A 20474-nucleotide genomic window follows, 5' to 3' on the forward strand; every position below is an offset into this window, starting at 1 on the left:
AAAGTGATTGCTGAAAGTAGTAGATCATTATTTGCTCCATGTAAGAAATATTTCTAGTGCTGCTGATTGAATGTTCAAGAAACGATTAAAGGGCTTGGCAACGTTTCACTCAAATATCTTTTGTATGGAAAGCCTCAGAGATTGGTTAATTATAGAGGCTACACATCAGTCTCTCTAGTCAAGGGCATTTCCAGGTCTCCACGGTGCCCACCCAGATGCAAGCCTGGATTGGATCTATGGGCATTAGGATAACCAGGGCCCTGATTACCTCTCCTGAGGATCATTCCTGCAGCCTGGCTAACACCCCCATGGAAACAGCCCTCAGACACTGCTTAGGATGTCAAACACCTGGGTTCCTCCTTCAAGTAAGTGCCTCTAGCTTCTAGCCAATTGAGAGTGAGAACTCAAGCTTGCATCCTTAACCCCTCCCTGGCCCTCATTCTGCCATCTCCAAACACAGCTACCAAAGCCGGCCAAGTTCTTCCCTAAACATCTCTTGGATGCTCTGAGTAGGGTATGTGTGAAGTCTCTCATCTGCACTACCTAGACTGGCTTCTCTCTTCCACTTGTACCCAGCTCCAATCCATTTGCTACAATGAATCCAGGTGAGCTTTTCAAAATGGAAATCTGACCTTGTCACACTATACCCTCCCCTCACTACGGCTGCCTATTTCTCCAGGACAAACATCAAAGTCCTTGCAGGGGTTGACAAGGCCCCAGGGGCTCTGGCACCTCCTAGCTGTTCCTCATGTCACTCTCTTTGGGCTGTGCCATGCTTCCTTCTGCCCAGAGACTTCCACCAGGCTGTGCCTTCTGCCACCCACACCTTCAAGTGTTCCTTTGTCTGTAAGCCTCACTACTCCTGCAGACTGTGACTTGAGCATCAGGCTATCAGGGAAGTCTCCATGATCCTTCATCTGGATCTAATGCCTTTCTTATATTCATTCATTCATTCATTCATTCATTCACTCATGTTTACTGAGAACCTACTATATGCCAGGCACTACTCTAGGCCCTGAGGATACAAAAGTGAACCACTCAAGCAGCAACATATGCTATAATGGAGCTTATATTTTAGTGGAGAAAACAGACAAGGCACAGATAAGGAAAATATATAGAATGGCATGACCTCATCCAACTATGTTTCCTTCCATCATAGCAGTTGTCTCTGTTTTAAATTATTCATTAATTGATTTCTATCTTCCCTACCAGGGAATCTCTTGGGGTCTGAGCCCCAAGAAAGCAGAGGCTGAGTCAGACTTACTAACAAATGTACCCTGAGAGCACAGTAGGTCTTCTATGGATATCATAGATATTTATTGAATCCATTTGGTTCCAGGCGAATCTCTCTGAAGTCAAGTTGTTTGAGTGCTTGGGGCTTAGGAGGGACAATCTCCAATGACGTAACCCTTAAAGCCTCTCTCACTGTAACTTTGAGTCAGAGCAAAAGATAGCACACTTTTTCTGTAAAGGGCCAAATAGTAAATCTTTTAGGCTTTGTGGGCCATATGGTGTCAACTCTGTTGTTATAGCACAGTTGTTATAGTACAAGCGCAGCCACGGACAATTATATAAACAAACAGGCATGGCAATGTTCCAATACAACTATTTATCAAAACAGGCTGCCGGCAGGAATTGGCCCATAGGCCATAGTTTGCAACCCTTGAGTCAGTTGACCCCAGATGCCCAGCAGCTTATGGTGGCTGAAGGCAGAGCTGTGTGGCCCAAGCCAACTATGGATTCTGCTGGCAGGGTCCAGCAACTTTCCGCAGACCCTACGTCAATTAACAGGGAGATTATCACACTCAAGCTTCAGGCATTTGCAGGTACGATCTCCTGCAGCACATGGAAGAGCAATCCCCTGCCACTCCCAGAGGAAAGAAACTTTGGTCACAGAAATGGAGGCTGCCACGTTCCTTGCAGGGTCCCCAGACTCCTCCAGAGGCTGAGCTCATTTCCTGGCCCTGCCCAGGCATGTGGCAGGGCTTCTCTCAGCTGAGCAGCTGCTGCCCTCCACCCTAGCCCAGCCTGCGCTCAGCTGGGAGACACAGGGGCTTTGTGCTTCTGTAGCAGATTGGGTAACACGCAATAGGCCTTTGAAATGAGACATGACATGTCAAAACCTGCCGATACTAATGCTAATTTTTAGGAATTTGACTTCTGTTGGCAACTGACAGAGGAAAAACAATCACTTTTTTTGTATTTGTATGTAGTTATATTTATCCTGATCTTTGGGGTCTGTAGCTATGGAAAACAAGAGTTATCTGAGGCTTACCTGCTGTTATGGGATGAGTGGACAGATTTGTCTAGTATTTACAGAGCCAGAGAACATTAATTATAGCATTAACACTATGTGTAGACTGTGGTGGGTGTTAACTGCTAAAAACAATTACAAAAACATCACACAAACTCCAGTTGGTGCTAGGGGTAACAATATCCTGCGTATAAAAGTACTCTAGGCAGCAAAGCTATGGATCTAACATTACCCTGAAGTTACAAATGCTCTGTTAGCTCAGTCCTTCCACAGTCTCCTGCAGAGCTAAGTACGATAAGTATTGTGATGTTCTATTATACTCATACTGATGGTGAGCAACGTTGTCAGAATGACAATGCTCAGGGTGTCACTGTACTCCAAGGGCAATGATGTTCTTGGTATAACACTATGAACAGTACACTCAGGCCTATATATCCTCTGGTGGTCCCAGAGCCTCTTGGCTGCTGATGCACGACAATGTTTGGGCATACCAACACTCTGGTATTCCACCAGTCAGTCTGACACAAAGCTGCAGTGTGTCACTTCTCTATTCTACATGGAATGATGGCCTGGGTGTTGTGTTATGTTGTTCTGGGTATCCCTAGTTGCCTAATGGCACTGATAATAATAACATTCTCAGGGAGAAGGTGCAGGCCTTTGGTCATGTTCTTTCAAAGTACACCGATGGATTTCAATCAGAGCAATCAAAAAGAGGCTAGTCCCTTCCTTTTCAAATAGCCTATCACTGAAAAACTGACTACATAAATTTGATCAGGCCTCAAAATTTGTGAAAGCAGTTCTCAATGCAAATGGCAATCAGGGCAAGTGGGTAGAATTAGCGAGTACAGTGGGCTGGGCGGGTAGCAGAGAGTGGTGGGATTGTGACAAACTAAAGAGGCATATCCTGCCTAAAGGGGGCAGTAGTGACCTTGAAGTGTGGCCTTGTGGAAATGCAGCTCTCAGGTTACCTGACCGTCTGACATTTTTTAAAAATGCAAGAAACCTAGATTTTTTTTTAATGTACAATTTCCCACTCTTCAAAACATTGGGGCCAAAGAAGGTACATCCATGAACTACATTTGGCCTGTAGCTGCTATTTTGTAACTTCTACCTAGAAGCCAGATTTGCAGAATTGAAATGGATGGACTTCAGCACCCATCAAGCAGACATCTTGAGATTCACTTTGCTAAGCCAAATAGTGACACTTCACCTCCATGAACCCTGGTTCAGTCTGCATTATAAGTTTGAAATGTCATTTCTTTCTTCTCTAGCCCGCCCTTAGCTGCTGCTTCTCAGTAGAGAAAGAAATTGCTTCCCACCCTAACCCTAGAATAAAGCTATTACTTAGTGCCTGGAGAAAATGCAGGGACTCCTAAAATCCAGCTCATTATTATTTGTACAATATGATCAGGTAGAGGAAGCCAGGCTGAAGTCCATAGGTGGCTGCAGAGGAGACAGGCTGTGGGGAATTGTATTGGCAGCATCCTTCAGGAGGGTCAGATTCTACAAGGCGTGTACACACCTTGCGGACAGCTAAGTGAAAACGATGTCAAAACCACTGGTCACTTGATTCGATTCTGCTCAATTGATTATTGTAATTGGATGACAGACTGATTTTTCTTTCTCCTTTTCAACTGGTGTTGGTGAGTGAGCAGATCTGGCCCATGATTCATTCTTCTGGGTAGTTACCCAATGGGGAATATTATCTATCTCCTTTCACAGGCAGAACTGTGCCTGCCTTTTGGCTGCCTAAAGCATAAAACCAGGTCCAACCAAAGTCAAATGCCAGGAAATTTCAGTATTTCCTTGCATTTCATATTGCATTGTCCACAAAGGTCTTTGAAATGTTCCCTGCTCTAATACTCAGAGGGGAAACATAGTTGAAGAATAAAATAGAACAGAAACAACTATAGTAGGGAGAAAAAGGTGGAAAGAAAGAAGGAAAGATACTCACTGCAAAATGACAGGATTTCTCATTGGGGGAGCTTATAGCAAATAATTGGGAATAAGGAGACTAGTTTGGTTTTAATGGAGCTGCTATACTGAAGTTCTTTAAAATATGAGCTATGGATTCAGAATTTTGTAATGCTGTGAATGGAGCCCTCTTCTGGAGAAATTTTTCAACAGCTGTTAAAACAAGATCAAAACACACAGAGATGGACACAAACACACACATGCAGAGGAACAGGAAATACTCTTGGTTATTTAGATGATATGTCTTTCATATGTGAATCGAATCCACCATTTGTCCTTTTCCTTACCTTTCATCAAATAGAAATTAACTCTACTCCTTAAGAAACTGTCTTTTGGAAGGAGGGAATGAAAAAAAAAAGGGTATTCTCATGAGCCTAGCTATATTTTTACCTAAATAGTGAACTTTGAACTGAGACTCAATGTACAATCTAAATGCTGGTACTTTTATATAATGCAGTTATTGAATATATTGGTTTGTTGGGCAATTTCATTATAACACATAGAGAATAGTACTAGAGGAAATAGATTTTGTTTAATGGTAAACCAAAGGGCTAAAGATAGAAAAGGGGAGAAGGGAGGGAGGCAGAGAAGGGGAGATTAGCTAAGATGACTGTTAGGGCTTTTAATATAGACTGTGGCATTACATAAATTCCAATCACATATTTAGCCTTGTAGTTTACTAAATCTCATTGGGGACTTGCTAAAAAAAAATTGTTCGGACGCATTAACTCTACCACTTTGATTTCTCTCACCACTATTATATCTCCCTGTTCTCCCCGGCATTTTCGAAATCTTACAGGCTATCACATGGTGAACTCTGATCAGGGCAGGGTTGCTACTGCAACTCTCAGTCTTTTCATTAAAAAAGTTCTACAAATAAACACCACCCTTAAAATACAATATACAAAGTCACAAAGGGACCAGAAAACACTGATTCTCACTTAAAATCCTGAAAATCAAGGTTCCAACTCCAAGAACGAACTAGCATTTTAAATGAACATCTTGGAATTCTGTGGAACATTTTTAGTCACTCCCAAGTGACTGCTCTCTAAATCTGAACCACTCCCTAAAACTTTAATTCTTGGGGGATTATTCATTCATTGTTAGAACTTTGGGCTAGTTATGATAACCTAATAGGGGGAAAATCATATTTACAGTGGAATTTCTAGCTCATGCCTCTCTTGTTTCACATTCAATATTTATTATAGCCAAATTCCAGAGGCCACTTCTGGGACAGCCTTTCCCAAACGCCCCAGGGGAGAAGAGAGGTGACTGTTCCTCAGCTTTACCAGCTTCCAGCCATTGTTGCTTAGAATTCGTCATCCCTCTTCCAAAATGCCTAAAACAGCAACCTAGCCAATAAACTCACAGAGACTGACGGCTTCCAAAGTCAGACCCAGCGTACTACAACTGAGGTGGAAAAACACACACATGCTTGCCTGAACACCACTAGGGCTGAGTGACTAATTTGCCTTATTACATTGTTTTTCCCTTTCTACTGTTTTCTCTCTATTTCAGGAAAGTTTTGTTTTTTTCCTTGTTGACTCATAGGTTCCGAGACTTTCCTCACTTTTTGTACTGTGGCACACAGAGTTCTGCACTTGAACCTCTTGCTGGTTAAGTGAAATGGACCAAAATGATTTCTCTGCAAGGTGCTCTTGCTATCGGGATATCAATCACTATCCTAATGTGGACATTTGCTCTGATTATGCATAACAATCTAAGAAAGAAATAAGCCTTTCACAGTAAAACCTCTGCTTCCCCATTCTAAAGAAACTGAGCGAGCTGGGAGCCGTTAGAACCCACCTGTGCCACCTGCGCCCTGGGTGAGGAGACACACCATTTGCTTTGCAAAAGCCATCAATGCAAGAAAGCCCATAGGGCATAGGGATTGCTGGGTGCTGTCATGTGGTCTGTCTTGCTCAAAGGGAGGCATAACTTTGGGAAAGTCCTGGAATCTAAACTGAGGTCAAAACATGCCCACTGAGAAAAGTACTGTAAAGTCCTGGGTGAGGCGGTGGCAAGTGCTCCCAGACACCAGCAGCTCCCAGTGTGCCCAGCCTTATGGTAAATGCATTACCTAGGACATCCTGTTGAATACAATCCAATTTGCCTAGCAATCCTAGGACGGTGATAAGATTATTTTACAGTGGAGAATCTGGAAGCTCAGAGAGGTTAAGCAAAGTGGTACCACTAGAATATGGCAGAGAAGATCTGTCTGAATCAGAGGCGTGCTCTCAACCACCTAGCTAAATTGGGATATGTATAAACACATAAAATCTCAGGGGTAGTTAGAATCCAGAAAATCTGGAACACTGGTTCGCAGACAGGCATAGGGTTTTTGGCAGGACTTAAGGCTACAGGGACCCCGAGAGAATCAGCCCGCAAAGCCCTGGTAGAAGAGGAGTATAACTGAATGGGGGCTGTGTTCCAGGGAAGAAGGAAGTCGTGAGTGGGGGAGGAGGCTCAGCAGCCAGGCACCTTACTCTGCCTCCAAGCACTATCACCCAACCCCCACTCCCCACTTTGAGTTATTTCCATGGTCATTTCCTTCCTGGGATACTGGCCCATTTCCAAAATCTAACTCCAACACTTATCCAGCAATGGTCTCCCCTTAGAAGCCTGCGCTGCCTCTCTACATCCTAACCAGCCCCTGCCTGGGACTCTGGCTGCCTCACCCCGCTGTCACCCATACACTCACACATGTGCCTCTTCCCCTGGCACCCAGGAGTCTGGCCAGGAACTAAACACCCATTTCTAGCACCCCGAGGCACTCCCTGTCTCCTTTTCTCCTCTCTGCCTGGCGCTGCCTTGATCTTACTCACCCACTTGTAGGCTGCCAGCTCATTCCAAGTCCTACAAGCTGCCAAGGAGGCCTTGGGGGTACTAGGTTGTAGTGCTCGCAGAAACCACAGGCCCCAGAGCAGGGCTGGGTGTGCCCCGCAGTCTCCAGCACCTCAAGTCTGGCCTCCTCTGAGTACTGCTTTCCTGCATACAAACTTCTCAAGATCTCCAAGATGCAGAGGTGGTTGCTGGAGGACCGTGCCTCCATGCCCCGCTCTCTCCCAATCTCCCTGCCCTTTCCTCGAGTCGCAGCGCTCCGAGGGTTAACAGGCAGCTGCAGCCAGGGTGGGCAAGGCTTGAACTTTTCTCTGCGCTCGGCTCGGCGCCTGCCGGGGAAGGCAGCAGAGGCGGCAGTCGGGGCTTAGGGCCGGATCTCCTGCTAGCTAGACAAAAGGGGAGAAGGGGGCTTGGGCCTGCGCCCTGGCGGTGGCGACGCGCTCTGGTCCTTCCTAGCCCACGGTTGGGGAGTGAAAGGACCCCTATGCCGGCGCGCCCCGCGCCATTGCCTGTGAGCGACAGCAGCAGCCGGGCTGCGGCGCACGGTTGGCCTGAGGCACCTTCCAGTGCGCCACCGGGCTGGGTGAGGGGGCCCGGGAGCTCCGGGGAGTAGGCGATGCCAGGCCGGCCACTCCAACGGTGGAGCTGCCTTCCTTCCGGACTCGAGCGGCGCTTCCCCTGCACCGCGCTTCGCTAAGGAAAACCAAGACTCCTTGGAGTCGCCTCGGACTGAGTCTTTCTCCAAAGCTTGAGTCTCCGGCAGAAGGCAAATCAAAGTTACCCTACTTGATGTAGCCGAGAATGTCGCCCCTCCTTGCAAAATAAAAGACTCGGGAGCATTCTCTTCCTCCCCTGAAGGCACACACACACACACACACGCGCACACACACACACACACACACACACACACACACACACACACACACGCCAGAAAGGAACAGCCCCCACCCCTTCAGGCCCCTAGGATCTCCAACGCTGGGAATGACCTCCCTTCCCTGTCTTTATCGCTACTCAAGGAGTCCGCCAGCTCCCCAAAAGCCCCCTTGCTATACGATCGGCATGCAGAAACGGGGCGCGGGGCGCGCCCGGCAGCCCCTATTCCCTACCTGGGACAGGAGAACGCACAGGACGAACGGAGTTCTAGGCTGCATTTTGCCCGACTAGAAGCTCCCGGCGGCGTTTTCATTCATGCACGCGGCCGCACTGAGCATATTTTCCGTGGGAGCCAGGCTTTGAGGAGAGGCTCTGCCTCACCAGCCAGCCAACTTCCCAAATAGATCAGCGGCAGCATCACGAAAGCATTGGGTAGAGGCTGATGACCAGGACCAATGGCTTTACAAGACGGATTCCTTCATAAAGCTCCCTCGTTTTGCATGGCAGATACGGGGCGAGCACCTCGCACAGAGCTAGACCCTCTGAGGAGGCAGCCCATTTGCTTTTTTGGACTGTTGGGGCCCAGCCTCACAAATCACGCTGGGTAACGCCAGCCGCTTCCACTTTTACAGAGAATGGAATTGCACTGGAGACTATCGGCCACTTCCAGCCCAGTGCAAAAAGATCTTCTTTATTAAAATGTTAATAAGATCCACTTTGTTTCCAATAAATCAAATAAAATGATCCCAGCAGTTCCAGCCCTTTCTACGCCTGGAAAGACTTGGCAATGGATTTTTTTCTTCTTTCTCTCTCTCTCTCTTTTTTTTTTCCAATGTGGCCCAAGTCATGATGGTGTTTGGTGTTTCCCTACCATCTCACAAATCACAAAACGACAGATCAATTCTAGCTTGAAGAAAAAAAAATCCATCAAGGGGCGATAGATTTTATTAACTGCTCAGGTGAGAGTCTGACTGGCCTCCTACTACACAAATGTACATCTGGCACCCAAGTTGGGGCCATGATTTGAGGAAATCTTTTTTTTTCCCCCTTTATGGATGTGATCTCTTAATTGCTCCTAGCTATCCCTAGAAACTCAGAACAGTAGTAGCCACTGCTTAGGGATTTTATAAATGGGGTCCTATGGGAATGAGGGTAAGAGGAGTATCTTGGTCTGCTTTTCTTAGTAGGAATCTAAGAATATGCATTAAAGACCTTTCTTTGTCATTTCCATGCAGCCTCCTAAAAAGGATTTAAGGTGTTCTATAAAGAACATTTGTGCAATAGAATTTATGCAACTGAAATAGAAAATGTGAACCAGGAGGAAAAATTCAGAAAACTGAAATGCTAAACCAAAACTCTAATATATTTGCTCTGATTTGGATCTGAGCTTCCTGAGGACTAAAGCAATAAAAGAAACATGTAAGTTACATAGTTCTTACTATAGAAATATATATACAAATATTTTTCTGACATAATTTCTCTTGATGCTGAATAGTGGAATAAACATATAATGTGATATCTAATATAACAGGACACTGAGCAACAGACCATGCTAGGATCCAGTGAGCTGAGCTGTATTCTCAGCATCTGGCACAGGGCCTGGAACATGGAGATGGGCATTAGTATGGGTTAGATAGATGTCTAGACTTAATCGAGAAGTAGTAAGGGTGGGTGGGGCAAAGATTTCAGAGCCGCATTGCCTAAGCTTAACCCCCAGCTCTGCCACTGACTAATAAGTTACTCTGTGCCTCTGTTTGACTACTGGTTAAATGAAAATATAAATCATAATGAACTCATAGAGATGTAGTGAGGATTAAGTAACAAAATAACCATTCAATAAATATAAAATGATGCACTTTTAAAAATTTATTAGTTGTCAGCTGTTCTATCACAAGGTCACCTCATGTGGTTCCAAGGTCACTAATGAAGATGCAATGTCATCTGACCACCTGGCTGCCTTAGCCAGTGCTGGCCTGACAGATGGCAATGTTGGCCAAACAGCCCCCAGAAAAGCCCAGAAAAAGTGAATTTTGCTGCTTCTTCCAGCTTTCCACTTTCCTCTTGTCTAAGTAGACATCACCCCTGAGCTTCTGAGAAGTACAGTCACAGTGTTTGATAGATCGTATGCTTGTCTTAGCTTGGAATCCATGTATATGGAGATCCATACTCACATTGCTCACCAATAAGAGTAAAGCAAGGTACTTTGGAGTCAGATCGTCTTCAAATCAAGGCATCCCAAAATGTCCTGATTTTTCTCCATTGAGAGAGAGAGAGAGAAAGAGATAGAGAGAGGAGAGAGCGCGCGCGCAGCGAACACCTTGGAAAATGATAAACCCTGATAAGGGGTAAAGATGGCAGAAAGATGATGTTCTAGCCACATTTCCACAAGCAGCCACTTAGAGAAGCCTCTAAGAGTAAGGTGTTTTCAAGACTGCACATGTACAAAGTACAAAGCAGTATTATTGATTTTATAGTTCTGGTCCTTTCTGTGGTCTCCCTATCCCATCATCCCTACTGCTGCTCACCATGCAGGTCCAGTCTTCCCCCTTCCTGGCACATGGCAGAGTTGCACTTGCTGCCCCCTTGTGGTTAGCATGAAAATGTATTGACTGGTTCTAGCCAATAAGCTGTGAGCAGAAGTAATGACCAATGCCACTTCAGGGCTGGGATATTTAATGGCCAGTGTGAGACAGGCTGCTTTCCCTGGAATAGGTGCTGAGATGAAGATTTGTACAGGTGGCTTATTGGGAAGTTGTTCTCAGAATCAACAACTACAAGAGGGAGGGAAACAAGATTGGCAGAGGGAGGATGTGAACACAATTGCTGTGAAAGTAGAGGCCTCAATCAATCCCAGGGGAACTCTGAGGCTAGAGTGATCCTTCAGAGATGACCCTAATAGAGTCAAGGGGCTACATCTTCATGCTGTTGGTGGGCCAGTTGTTGGATATTCCCGCAAGGAGGGGAATAATTTGGGATGAGGCAGCTTGGTTCGGCCAAAGGCAATATTCCATATTTCATTATTTATACAAAAAACTAAAGCACTGACCTACAACAGGTAATGGGAGGCTGTGAGTCCCAAGCTGCCAATGACCTCATGAATCTGACGGTACCAGTAAAGATAGATGTAGATTTGCCTGATCAAAATTCTGCTGACTCTGTCTCTACCCAGGAGCTATACAGGCATTTGCCAAGGTCCTGGGGTTTTGTCCTAAGCTATTCCATGTGCAAGCAGAGTGGCTCCAGCCAACCTCACCTGATTACAAGTGGGCGTGCCCAAAAGGCCAGTTCCCAGCCCTTCCTACCTTAGTCCCTATACCTTAGATTTTTAGAGGCTGGAAGGTATTAACGTCCAGAATCTTCTTAGGCCTTGAGGCTCACCTCTAGAAACCCAAGGAAGCTAGGAAGCTGAAAAAAGATTTGTCCACAAAATGAGACCTGGGTGGGATCTCCAGACTTCACTTATATTGGAAAATTTACTTTTACTCTCCAAGCCTCAGTTTCTTCATCAATAAAATGGAAATAATGACATAACAACACTCCAAGGACTGTTGTAAAAAATGATGTTATTTTTTTCCTTCTATACCCTACTCCCCTCTACTCTTAGAGAATATGAATTTCATCAAAACATATCAGTTTTTGTTCAACGAAAACAAAAGTTATTTTATTCCAATGATAAAAGGCCTTTGAAGAAGAAATTTATTTTTGTTTGTTTGACCTTGCTTACCCAAATGAGGGTTTTTTGGCTGATGGATTGATTGATGATGGCAAGTAAATACTGAAGCTTAAAACCACCTCCTACCTATTCCTGCACCTGCCTCAACCTCCCCCCTCAGCCCCAAACCATGAATACACATCAAGTCTCATGCCACTTTTGCAGCTGTGGGCTTCTCAAAAGCTATGTCTGTATTCAGACACATTCCAGGTTCATACTCCTTTTTCAGGCACATCAGCTTGGCTTTAGAGCATGTAGAATCATCATCCAACAGTCCTCAGCTGTCTTCTGAGGTGCCAGGGATTAAGACGGTTTCTTCTCATTGACATGGGTTAAGACATGACTTCTGAGTATGTGGAGGTGGCTTTGTGAGTGTGTGCAGTGCTTGTGTACAGGCACATGAACATATGTGCATGGAGAGGGGCAACTGGGATAATATTCAACAGGGATAATTTATTCAAATTTTGGTACCCTTTGAATTTGTTACTGTGATGAGACATTTGAATAGAACAGATAGATGTCCTTATGAGACACAACTGTCATCTGGTATGTGGGATTGCTTGATAATCGAGATATACTTAGAGAGCAGGGTGGGAAGCCCCTACCGTAACATAGCATAATGCTGAAGTTACACCCCTCTCAATAGGATAGCCTGTTAAGACCACCCAAGATTATGACAATATACTATCCTAAAATACCTGACTACCCGAAAGTTGCATCCCTCATCATTCTTGAGCTATGAACCTACTTTATGTTTCCTTGGAGCCCTTTGTATTACTTGACCTTATATTATAAGTCATTTGCATTATTGTCTTAATCCTTCATTCCAACCTGCAACAATGCCTTTAACTCCTTGACTTTGGGTTTGGCCATATGAACTTGGTGGCCAGTGAAATGAGGCAGAAGCGATGGGGTGCCAGTTAAAACCCAGGCCCCAAAAAGTTCTTTGCATTTCTGCTTGCTCTCACTAGGGCCTCTACCAATGCCTTCAAAGTAACATTCATGGGCTAGCTCACTGGTCGTAGGAGAATAGATGAGAACCACCATGGACCCAGAATGCTGGAGCAAACTCAAGTCAGCTAACCCATAGGTATATGAGCTACAAATAAACAGTTGGTCTGTATTTGCAGGGTGGTTTGTTATGCATCAATAACTTACTAATAATTATATTTTTTGCTTGTCATCTGTCTATCTCTCTGGAATATAAGTTCTACATCTGTCTTTTTGCTGCTGTGTGTTCAGCCTTTAGAACAGTGTCTAGAATACTCTAGGTGCTCAAACAATTTTTTATTGAAAAGATGAATTAAATGGCTTCTGTACTGAAAAGTGCATGGTGCCGATATGAAACACCCCTCCATGTATTGCCCTACCAGATATACTTCATGATGGTGATAGTTCACTCCTCCCACCTGGAAAGCATTCTGTAACTCTAATATTCTGTTACTCACATGTGGCCATCTAATTCTGCCTATGGCAAGGCAAGCCTTCTTACAATAGTATAGACCAGGATTAGACATAGTAAAGAACATTCCACAGAGGCTAGTGTGAGCATGTAGGTGCTTGGAGATCTTTGGTGAAGGACACTTGGCGTGTGACATCCTTCTGAATTTCCTCAATGTATGAAGAGCCCAGACATCTAAGACTAAGACAGAAAATACTCCTTTGGCTTTTGAGGTACTGCACTAATATAGTGTCCTCTCTGAATATGTTTCATACAATCCATGACTTCCACACTAGCACGAAGAGAGAACCTGGAGTGACCTTTAGGGCATCTCAATCCAACTTGCTTAACTGTCTTTAAGACTTTGATCCCTTCAGAGTAGTAAAATTGGGCATTCAGACACCAATTTTATCCTGTGAACTAGAAGCCCCCTCTAGATGTCTCCCTTACCCCAAAGTAGTGATTGGGGTTATTTCTACACAGAGAATCATCTCAGCATCAGTTTGGTAAAGCAGTGGTTTTCAAAGTGTGGCTCCTAGACCAGCAGCAGCAGCAGCATCACTTGGGAACTTGTTAGAAAGGAAAATTCTCAGGTCTCGCCCCAGACTTAATGACTCAGAAATTCAGGGATTAGGTCCAGCAATCTGTGTATCACAATGTCTTTGTATGCATAGCTTGAGAACCATTATTCTACAGATTCTTCCACTACTCACTTACATATATTCATTCATTCATTCATTCATTCATTCAAGAAACATTCATAAAGTGCCTATTGCATATTAGCCACTGAACTAGACAACAGGAAAATAAATGAAAAGGCATAGTTTATGTGCTTTAGAAAATATGACTAATGGAGAGAAAGACATCATTCTATTACAATGTGCTACAAGAAGTACTGAGAGAGTCAAAGTAGCCAGAGCTATAGGGGATCAGGATGTGTTCAAAAATAGGCAAAGAGTCCATTGTGATTGATTTCCACTGTGTGTCAAAAACCATGATGGAGCTCTACTTGACAGAAGTTGTACTTTTTGTATCTGTTGATGAGAAAATAAATAATAGCAAAAGGCAGGTCACATTCAACACTTTCTTCTAACTGAATTTAAAGCTTATTCTTTACAATCCCATCTAAGGTAAAGTTGAAAATGGCAGTGCCTGGGGTGGGGGCATTATTATAGTTGACAGAAAATGCTTAATGTGCATTTAGTAAGATCTTTACAATGATACCATGGGCCCCATGCTCCTACCACCTGCCCATCTGCGGCCCCAAGCAAGAAACTACTTAGCTAAAGCAAAGGGAAAATAAGGAAAAGGGGACACTTGAGGGAGAGTCTGGTGACCAGAGGAATGGTAGAAAACAAGTCTAGGCAGTTTGGGAGTCCAAATTAGGATCAGCTTAAAAGTCAACATCTGGAGGTTGAGCTTTATCCTATTGGCAAAGGGGAATAATCCAAACTACTTAAACAGGGAAGGTTTAATATCTCATTTACATTTTAAGAAGATCATTCTGGCTACACTGGAGAATGGATTGCATCAAGGCCCATAACTAAGGAAGAGACTTCTTAGAAGACTATTGTACAGACCATATAAAAGGTAACAAGAGCAAGAACTCTTTTTCTTAGATTTCTAACCAGTGAGTTGTATAGGAATATCACACAGCAATCTTTCCTGTTGCCTAGCAGTGTCTAGGAAAAAACATAAGTTTGTATAATAATAGATGAATGCAACATACTTATTAAATTATGGGAGTTAACTTTAAGCTCCAATCCTTGCCTCATTAACAGTGGAGTGAATTTCCTCACCTTTGACTTTGAGCTTGACCATATGGCTTCTTTGGATCATAGAATGAGATGAAGGTGACAGTGTGCAGTTCTGAGCCTGGGTCTTAAGAGGTCTCAGGTCTCAAAGTCTCTTACATCCTGCCATCTCCATGAAAAGAACATCCTCTGGTTATCCAACTGGTCCAAGGAGGATGAGAAACATGTGAAGCTGAGCCATATCTGCCTACCCCTAGATCTGAAGTGAGAAGCAAAGTCTTAACCTAGATTCATTAGCCAAACCCCAGCCAAGGAAAGGCTCAGAGAAGAGCTGAAAGCTGAATACTTAAACCCAGCATAGACATGACCAATGTTTAATGTTTACCACAAATCCAAGTCCTTAATAATTTCTCAACTCACCAAATTGTCCTCTCCTTCTAACCACCTAATCCAAGATGGTCCTCCCTAGGCTTCTTCTTGAAAATTTACTGCAAAATTACTGAATCTGTCTCTGGTTGCTTTTATCATGCCAGCGTAATTGTGAGGCTATCGCTTAGCAATTACTTAAGAAATTTATTTACAATGCAAGGCAAATCTGTGAATGTTTGTACTGGATAAATTTATTTAAAATATAATCTAAATCTGCCAGTAGCTCTAGTAGATAAAATTGTACTGCTCCTATAAAAAGCAACCCGCCCGGTTAATGATTTCCGTGGTCTTTATGAACAGTCCCAGGTCAGGTCCACAATAATGAGTTGAGGAAAGTTAATCTGTGGAAGCAAGTTAAGCACAGAAAACTACATTTTAATGATTCTGAATGTGTGACATCTGCCAGAGTTTAACCAAATGAGCACCAGAAAAGGCAAATCCAGGACTCTTTTGTTCCTTAAACTGAGCTTTGTGAAGTTAAAATGGCTGGTATGCAAGTTCCATGAGGTCAAGGATGACATCTGTCTTTCTTTCCCTTGGATACCTCTTGCCTACACATTGACTGGCAAGGAATGGACATTCAGTAAATATGAGTGGACTGAATGAATGAAAGAATGCAGATGCATAGGAGAGATCCTCTTAGCCCTGAACATCTGCAGCAAAATGAACTACCAAACAACACACCTCTAGTATCAGCTTATCCATCTCCTAAGCAATGGTTCTCAAAGTGCTGTCTTACTACGTGTCCCCATTCAGTCCCAACACTCCATGTAGAAATATTAATTCTCTACACTGCTCCTATTTCTATTGTAGAAAACTCAAAAGCAAATATGTCTTGACTCATAAAACTCTCTCCTAGCACATGATAGAAAAGAGAAACTCACCAAAGCTCACAAGGCCTTACAAAGCTATCTCCTGCCTCTCTCTCCAAACCTGTTCCATTGTCACTTTCCCCCTTGCTCACTGTGCCCTGCTCTACTCTCAATTGTTAGATATGCCAAGCTCTTTCCTACCCCTGGGCCTTTACACATTCTAGTCACTCTATCTAGAATGCTCCTTCCTCCACTTCCAGGTCATTCTCATCCTCCTAGAAACTTTGGTAAAGGAGGAGCCACCCCTCACCAGCTCATCCTTCATTAGCTCATTTCTTATGTTTTCCTCCATGGCATTTTCTATCATTTTGTTTATTACTTGCCTCTTTCTATGTTGGTCTTGCTCACTAGAATATGAGTTTCATGATGGCAACTAAATATATATTTATTAATCATTGTTCTCCGGGACATAGAACCATGTCTGGTCCATGACAGGCACTCAATAATTTATTCTTTTAATGAACAAATGGATGATCCTATGGCTAATGATCCTATGTACTAGTGGCTCTCTAGATGCATTCATCTCATTAGGAATACCAAGCAGTAGCTAGATGGCTAATGGCTACAGAAACTGCCAGGGAACCGCTATGAGAAATTATGGCCAGGATTAAGTATATACACTTCAAAGTCTTATGTTGTATACAACAGAAGACCAAGGGTCCAGGGGCCCTGTGGGTCAGTCAAGTAAACTACACTCTATTCTCTGTGCCAAGACTAAGCTCACATGGGGTATGGAGTATGCCCTAGGTGAATTGAGGACCCAGTTTTCCCAAGGTGAATCAGGAGAGGCTGAGGTGAGCTAGGGCACACTTGAGTAGGAGATGGCAGAGTATTTTCAACGCCATTTTTTTTTTATTTGACAGGCCAGGAATTCATCTAAAGCCTTCAAAGTGCCAGGTTCTTGTTCATGTAATGAATCTATTGATTCACTTTTTGTCCCCAGGGGACTCTGAGGACCACAGAATGTCAAGAGAGAAGACAAAGAATTCTCGTTGTTTGTCACAGAACCTGATGGGTGAAGAGACAGGTCTTAGCATATTCCCAGAAGATGCTCATGACCCGGTTATTATTCTTTGAGGGGCAAATAGTAATTTATTTCAGGACATACCTACTTTATTGCTCTCAGCTAAAACACCCATAAATCATCTCTCTCTTAACAAAGAAAGTAGAACAGGACAACTATTCATTCACTCACTCATTCATTCAGCAATTGTTTTGCTAACAACAAGATATAATAAAAGAGAAGTATTTTTTTCTGTAACCAAGTTAAGTTATTGATCTCGAGATTGCCAGTCTCCTCCAACTCCCCAGTCTGACTTCCATATTGTTGCCAGAGCAATTTTTAGTTCAAGCAATAAATATTAAGTATCTATTATAATATAGCCATTATTTTATTCAGCAGTGAATAAAAGCAACTTCATTCCTAGGGTTCATTCCTGTATCTGTTCTTGGAATATATATAAAACCTTCAATGTCTCCCCATGCCTTTAAGTCTAAATCCCTAACTTGGTACTTAGTACCATACATAAAGATTCTATGCAGCTGCTCTATTTGCTGTTTTATCTCCCCCAACAAAGCTCAAGTACCAGCCATATAGAACATGCTACCATTCATCCCACCTCATGCCAGGCTACTTCATTCCACAGGACCTTTGTGCATGCTACTTTCTAGAATTTCTCTTCCACAGGCCAAGGTCCACTCAGTGGGCCACGGCTCAGTATTAAGGACCAACCACTTCAAATGCCACTTTCCCAAGGATGTCACCCCAATACAACTAGGCTGAGTTAAGTGCACTGAAAATACGTCATTATTTCTTTACTGTAGTTCCTCACTGGTCTATCATCTGCTTGAGATAAGTAACCAAGACTTATTCTCACCCACATCTTCAATAAACCCAGTGCCAAGCACATGTAAGACCTTAAAATAACATCTATATATCGATTCATGCATGCATGAAAAATAATCATGGGAGCTATGATGTTTATTAAGTAGCAGGCACTTTCCCAAGTGCTTTACACTCATGTTTTTCTTATTGAATCCTAAACAGTTCCAGAAATACGAGTATTCCTTTTTACTGGTGACCAATGATAGGCAAACCTTCTCACTGTTGAAAGAGGAGAAAGCATTGACCTGGGAGCCTGAGCACCTGGGTCCTAGGTGAGTCTCTACAGCCTATTTGTGCTGTAATGGAGAACAGATCTGTATTCTAAAAGCCTTTGTTTCTTTCAAGTTAATAAGCACACCCTTTGGAATCAGACAGACTAGGTTTATGTTCTACTCTGCCACTTATAGAATAGGCTTATGCAAGCTTGAAGGAGGGGATACACCATACAAAGCAATAACGTCACTAACAGGTAGTATAATTGGGCACTTATCCTGGGCATCTTATAGATACTATACTTCTCAATCCTCAGAAAGTGAATATCACTATTATTATCATAAAATACTGTTGCTATGCTCACAATATCTGAAAGGTTGGGCAGGCAGCCTATTATCACTCAGCACTAATCAAGAAAACAGAGTCTACAGGATAATAACTCATTCATTCTTTCATTTATCTGTTCAGTCACTCAAACATTAAAAAGTATTGATTGTGCCCCTTTCCTGTACCAAGCACTGTTCCAGGAAATAAAGCTGGAAATATAATAGTGAATGAAACAGACAAAAATCCCAGAACTTGAGTTCTACTGGGGTTGCAGGGAGTAGGGTGGTGGGGAATAAACAACATTAAGGTATAAGGTAAGATTAAATGGTGGCAAGTATTCTTGTGAAACAGACAGGAAAGGAGGAGAGAGAGCATGAGAAGAGACTTAGAATTCCATTATTGCTAATGTTTGTTTCATGATTACTCTGTGCTACCTATCATTCTAAGCATTTTGCACGTATGCACTCATTGAATTCTTCCAGACACCCTAGGAGGTAAGTCCTATTATTAGAATATTGTTATAGATGAGACAATGAGGCACAGAGAGGTTAGTTGTGTTGCACAGGGTCCAACAGATAATAAGGGGGAGAGACAGGACTTGACCCCAAGCAGTCTGGTTCCTGAAGTTATTCCCTTAGGCAACCAAGATATGTGATAGCCTTGATACGGGGTAGTTTAGATGGTCTAGAATCCTTTAGATGCCTGTTCAGAAGCCCCCTTCTTTTGTTTCTTCTCCCTTTTTCCTTAGCCCTCCCCTTATTTCTTCCTCCCAAGCTTCCAGCTTCATCCAGTTGCTCAAAGACCATTAGTTCCAACCTCCTCCCCACCACATGTCCTGCAGAGTTGCCTTGACCTTGGATTTTCATGTCCAGAGTGGAACACCTACAAACCAACCAATGTCCTCTTGCAGCTGTCAAATCTTGTCACACCATAACTAGATAGGAAACTAAGCTAAAACTTTCATCTCCATCATGGTTGAGAATGAGGGTGAATGAAGACAGTCAGAGTGACAGAAAATCCCATTCTGTCATCACTGCCATTTTATCAATTTAAAAAAAAACTGACTATAGAAATAACTAAAGGAGCTGAACTGGGATTTGAATTCAGGACTGTTTGAACCTGAATCCTGTAACCACTAGACTCGTGTTAATTTAAAAAAAAAGTTGCTAAATGCCAGGCAGAAAATGGGTATTTAATTAAAAACTGGCTTGAAAAATAAAAGGATGGATCATTTACTGGATAAAATGGGCAGATGTATCCAGGCATGAGAGCCAAATAAAATAATAAAAGTGTCATGTGCATGAAAGTGCCATAAGGACCAATGCAATCTGTTTGATAAGCAGCTTTGGAAATACCTGGAACCAGTCTTCATGAACATTGTTGTAAATACAAGTTTGTAATCTTTTAGCCAGGCAGACTTAGCCTTGTTTTTCAACTATAGTTTTGTAAGGGTTTCTTGTAGGCTTTTTCCTTTTACAGACAAGGACAAGTGTGTTTAGGGAACATAATTTGGAGGAGGCACCTGGTCAAGCTGAGACCAGCTGAAACTAGCACCTGGGGAGGGAAGAATGCCCTCTTGGGAGAGGCAGAAATGCAGCGGTGGCAAGAGAGGGAATTGTGCTGCTAATCCCTCACACTATGACTTTCCAGCTTCTTATCACCTAATAGCAGGGCACATAATTGGCAGAAAAAATTGTCCTGCCCTTTACACATGTGTCTGCAATTACTTTTCAAACTGGGGCGATAAGTGGCATGATTGGTTTCCTTATGACGCTCCTGGAAGACAGGGGGCCTTTCTCCTGAAGCTGTGGTCAATGCTGTGGGTCATGAGTAGAAGAGCCCCCTCGCAAACGTACATCTTCCATCACTGATGAATAAATCCCCAACCTCCTACTAGGG

General features: G+C 43.3%; 1 protein-coding gene across 1 annotated transcript in view; it reads right to left on the reverse strand.

Annotated features, from left to right (window-relative positions):
* CDH13 (cadherin 13) overlaps positions 1-8420 on the reverse strand; it is a 967094-nt gene extending 958674 nt beyond the window's left edge. The window contains exon 1 of the mRNA XM_039888803.1: positions 8176-8420. Coding sequence (XP_039744737.1) covers positions 8176-8220 — 45 coding nt within the window. The 5' untranslated portion in view covers positions 8221-8420. The remainder of the gene's footprint in view (positions 1-8175) is intronic.
* Between the last annotated feature and the right edge of the window lie 12054 nt (positions 8421-20474).

Source organism: Pteropus medius, unplaced genomic scaffold (genome assembly GCF_902729225.1).
Source record: "Pteropus medius unplaced genomic scaffold, Ma_sr-lr_union100, whole genome shotgun sequence".
NCBI lineage: Eukaryota > Metazoa > Chordata > Mammalia > Chiroptera > Pteropodidae > Pteropus > Pteropus medius.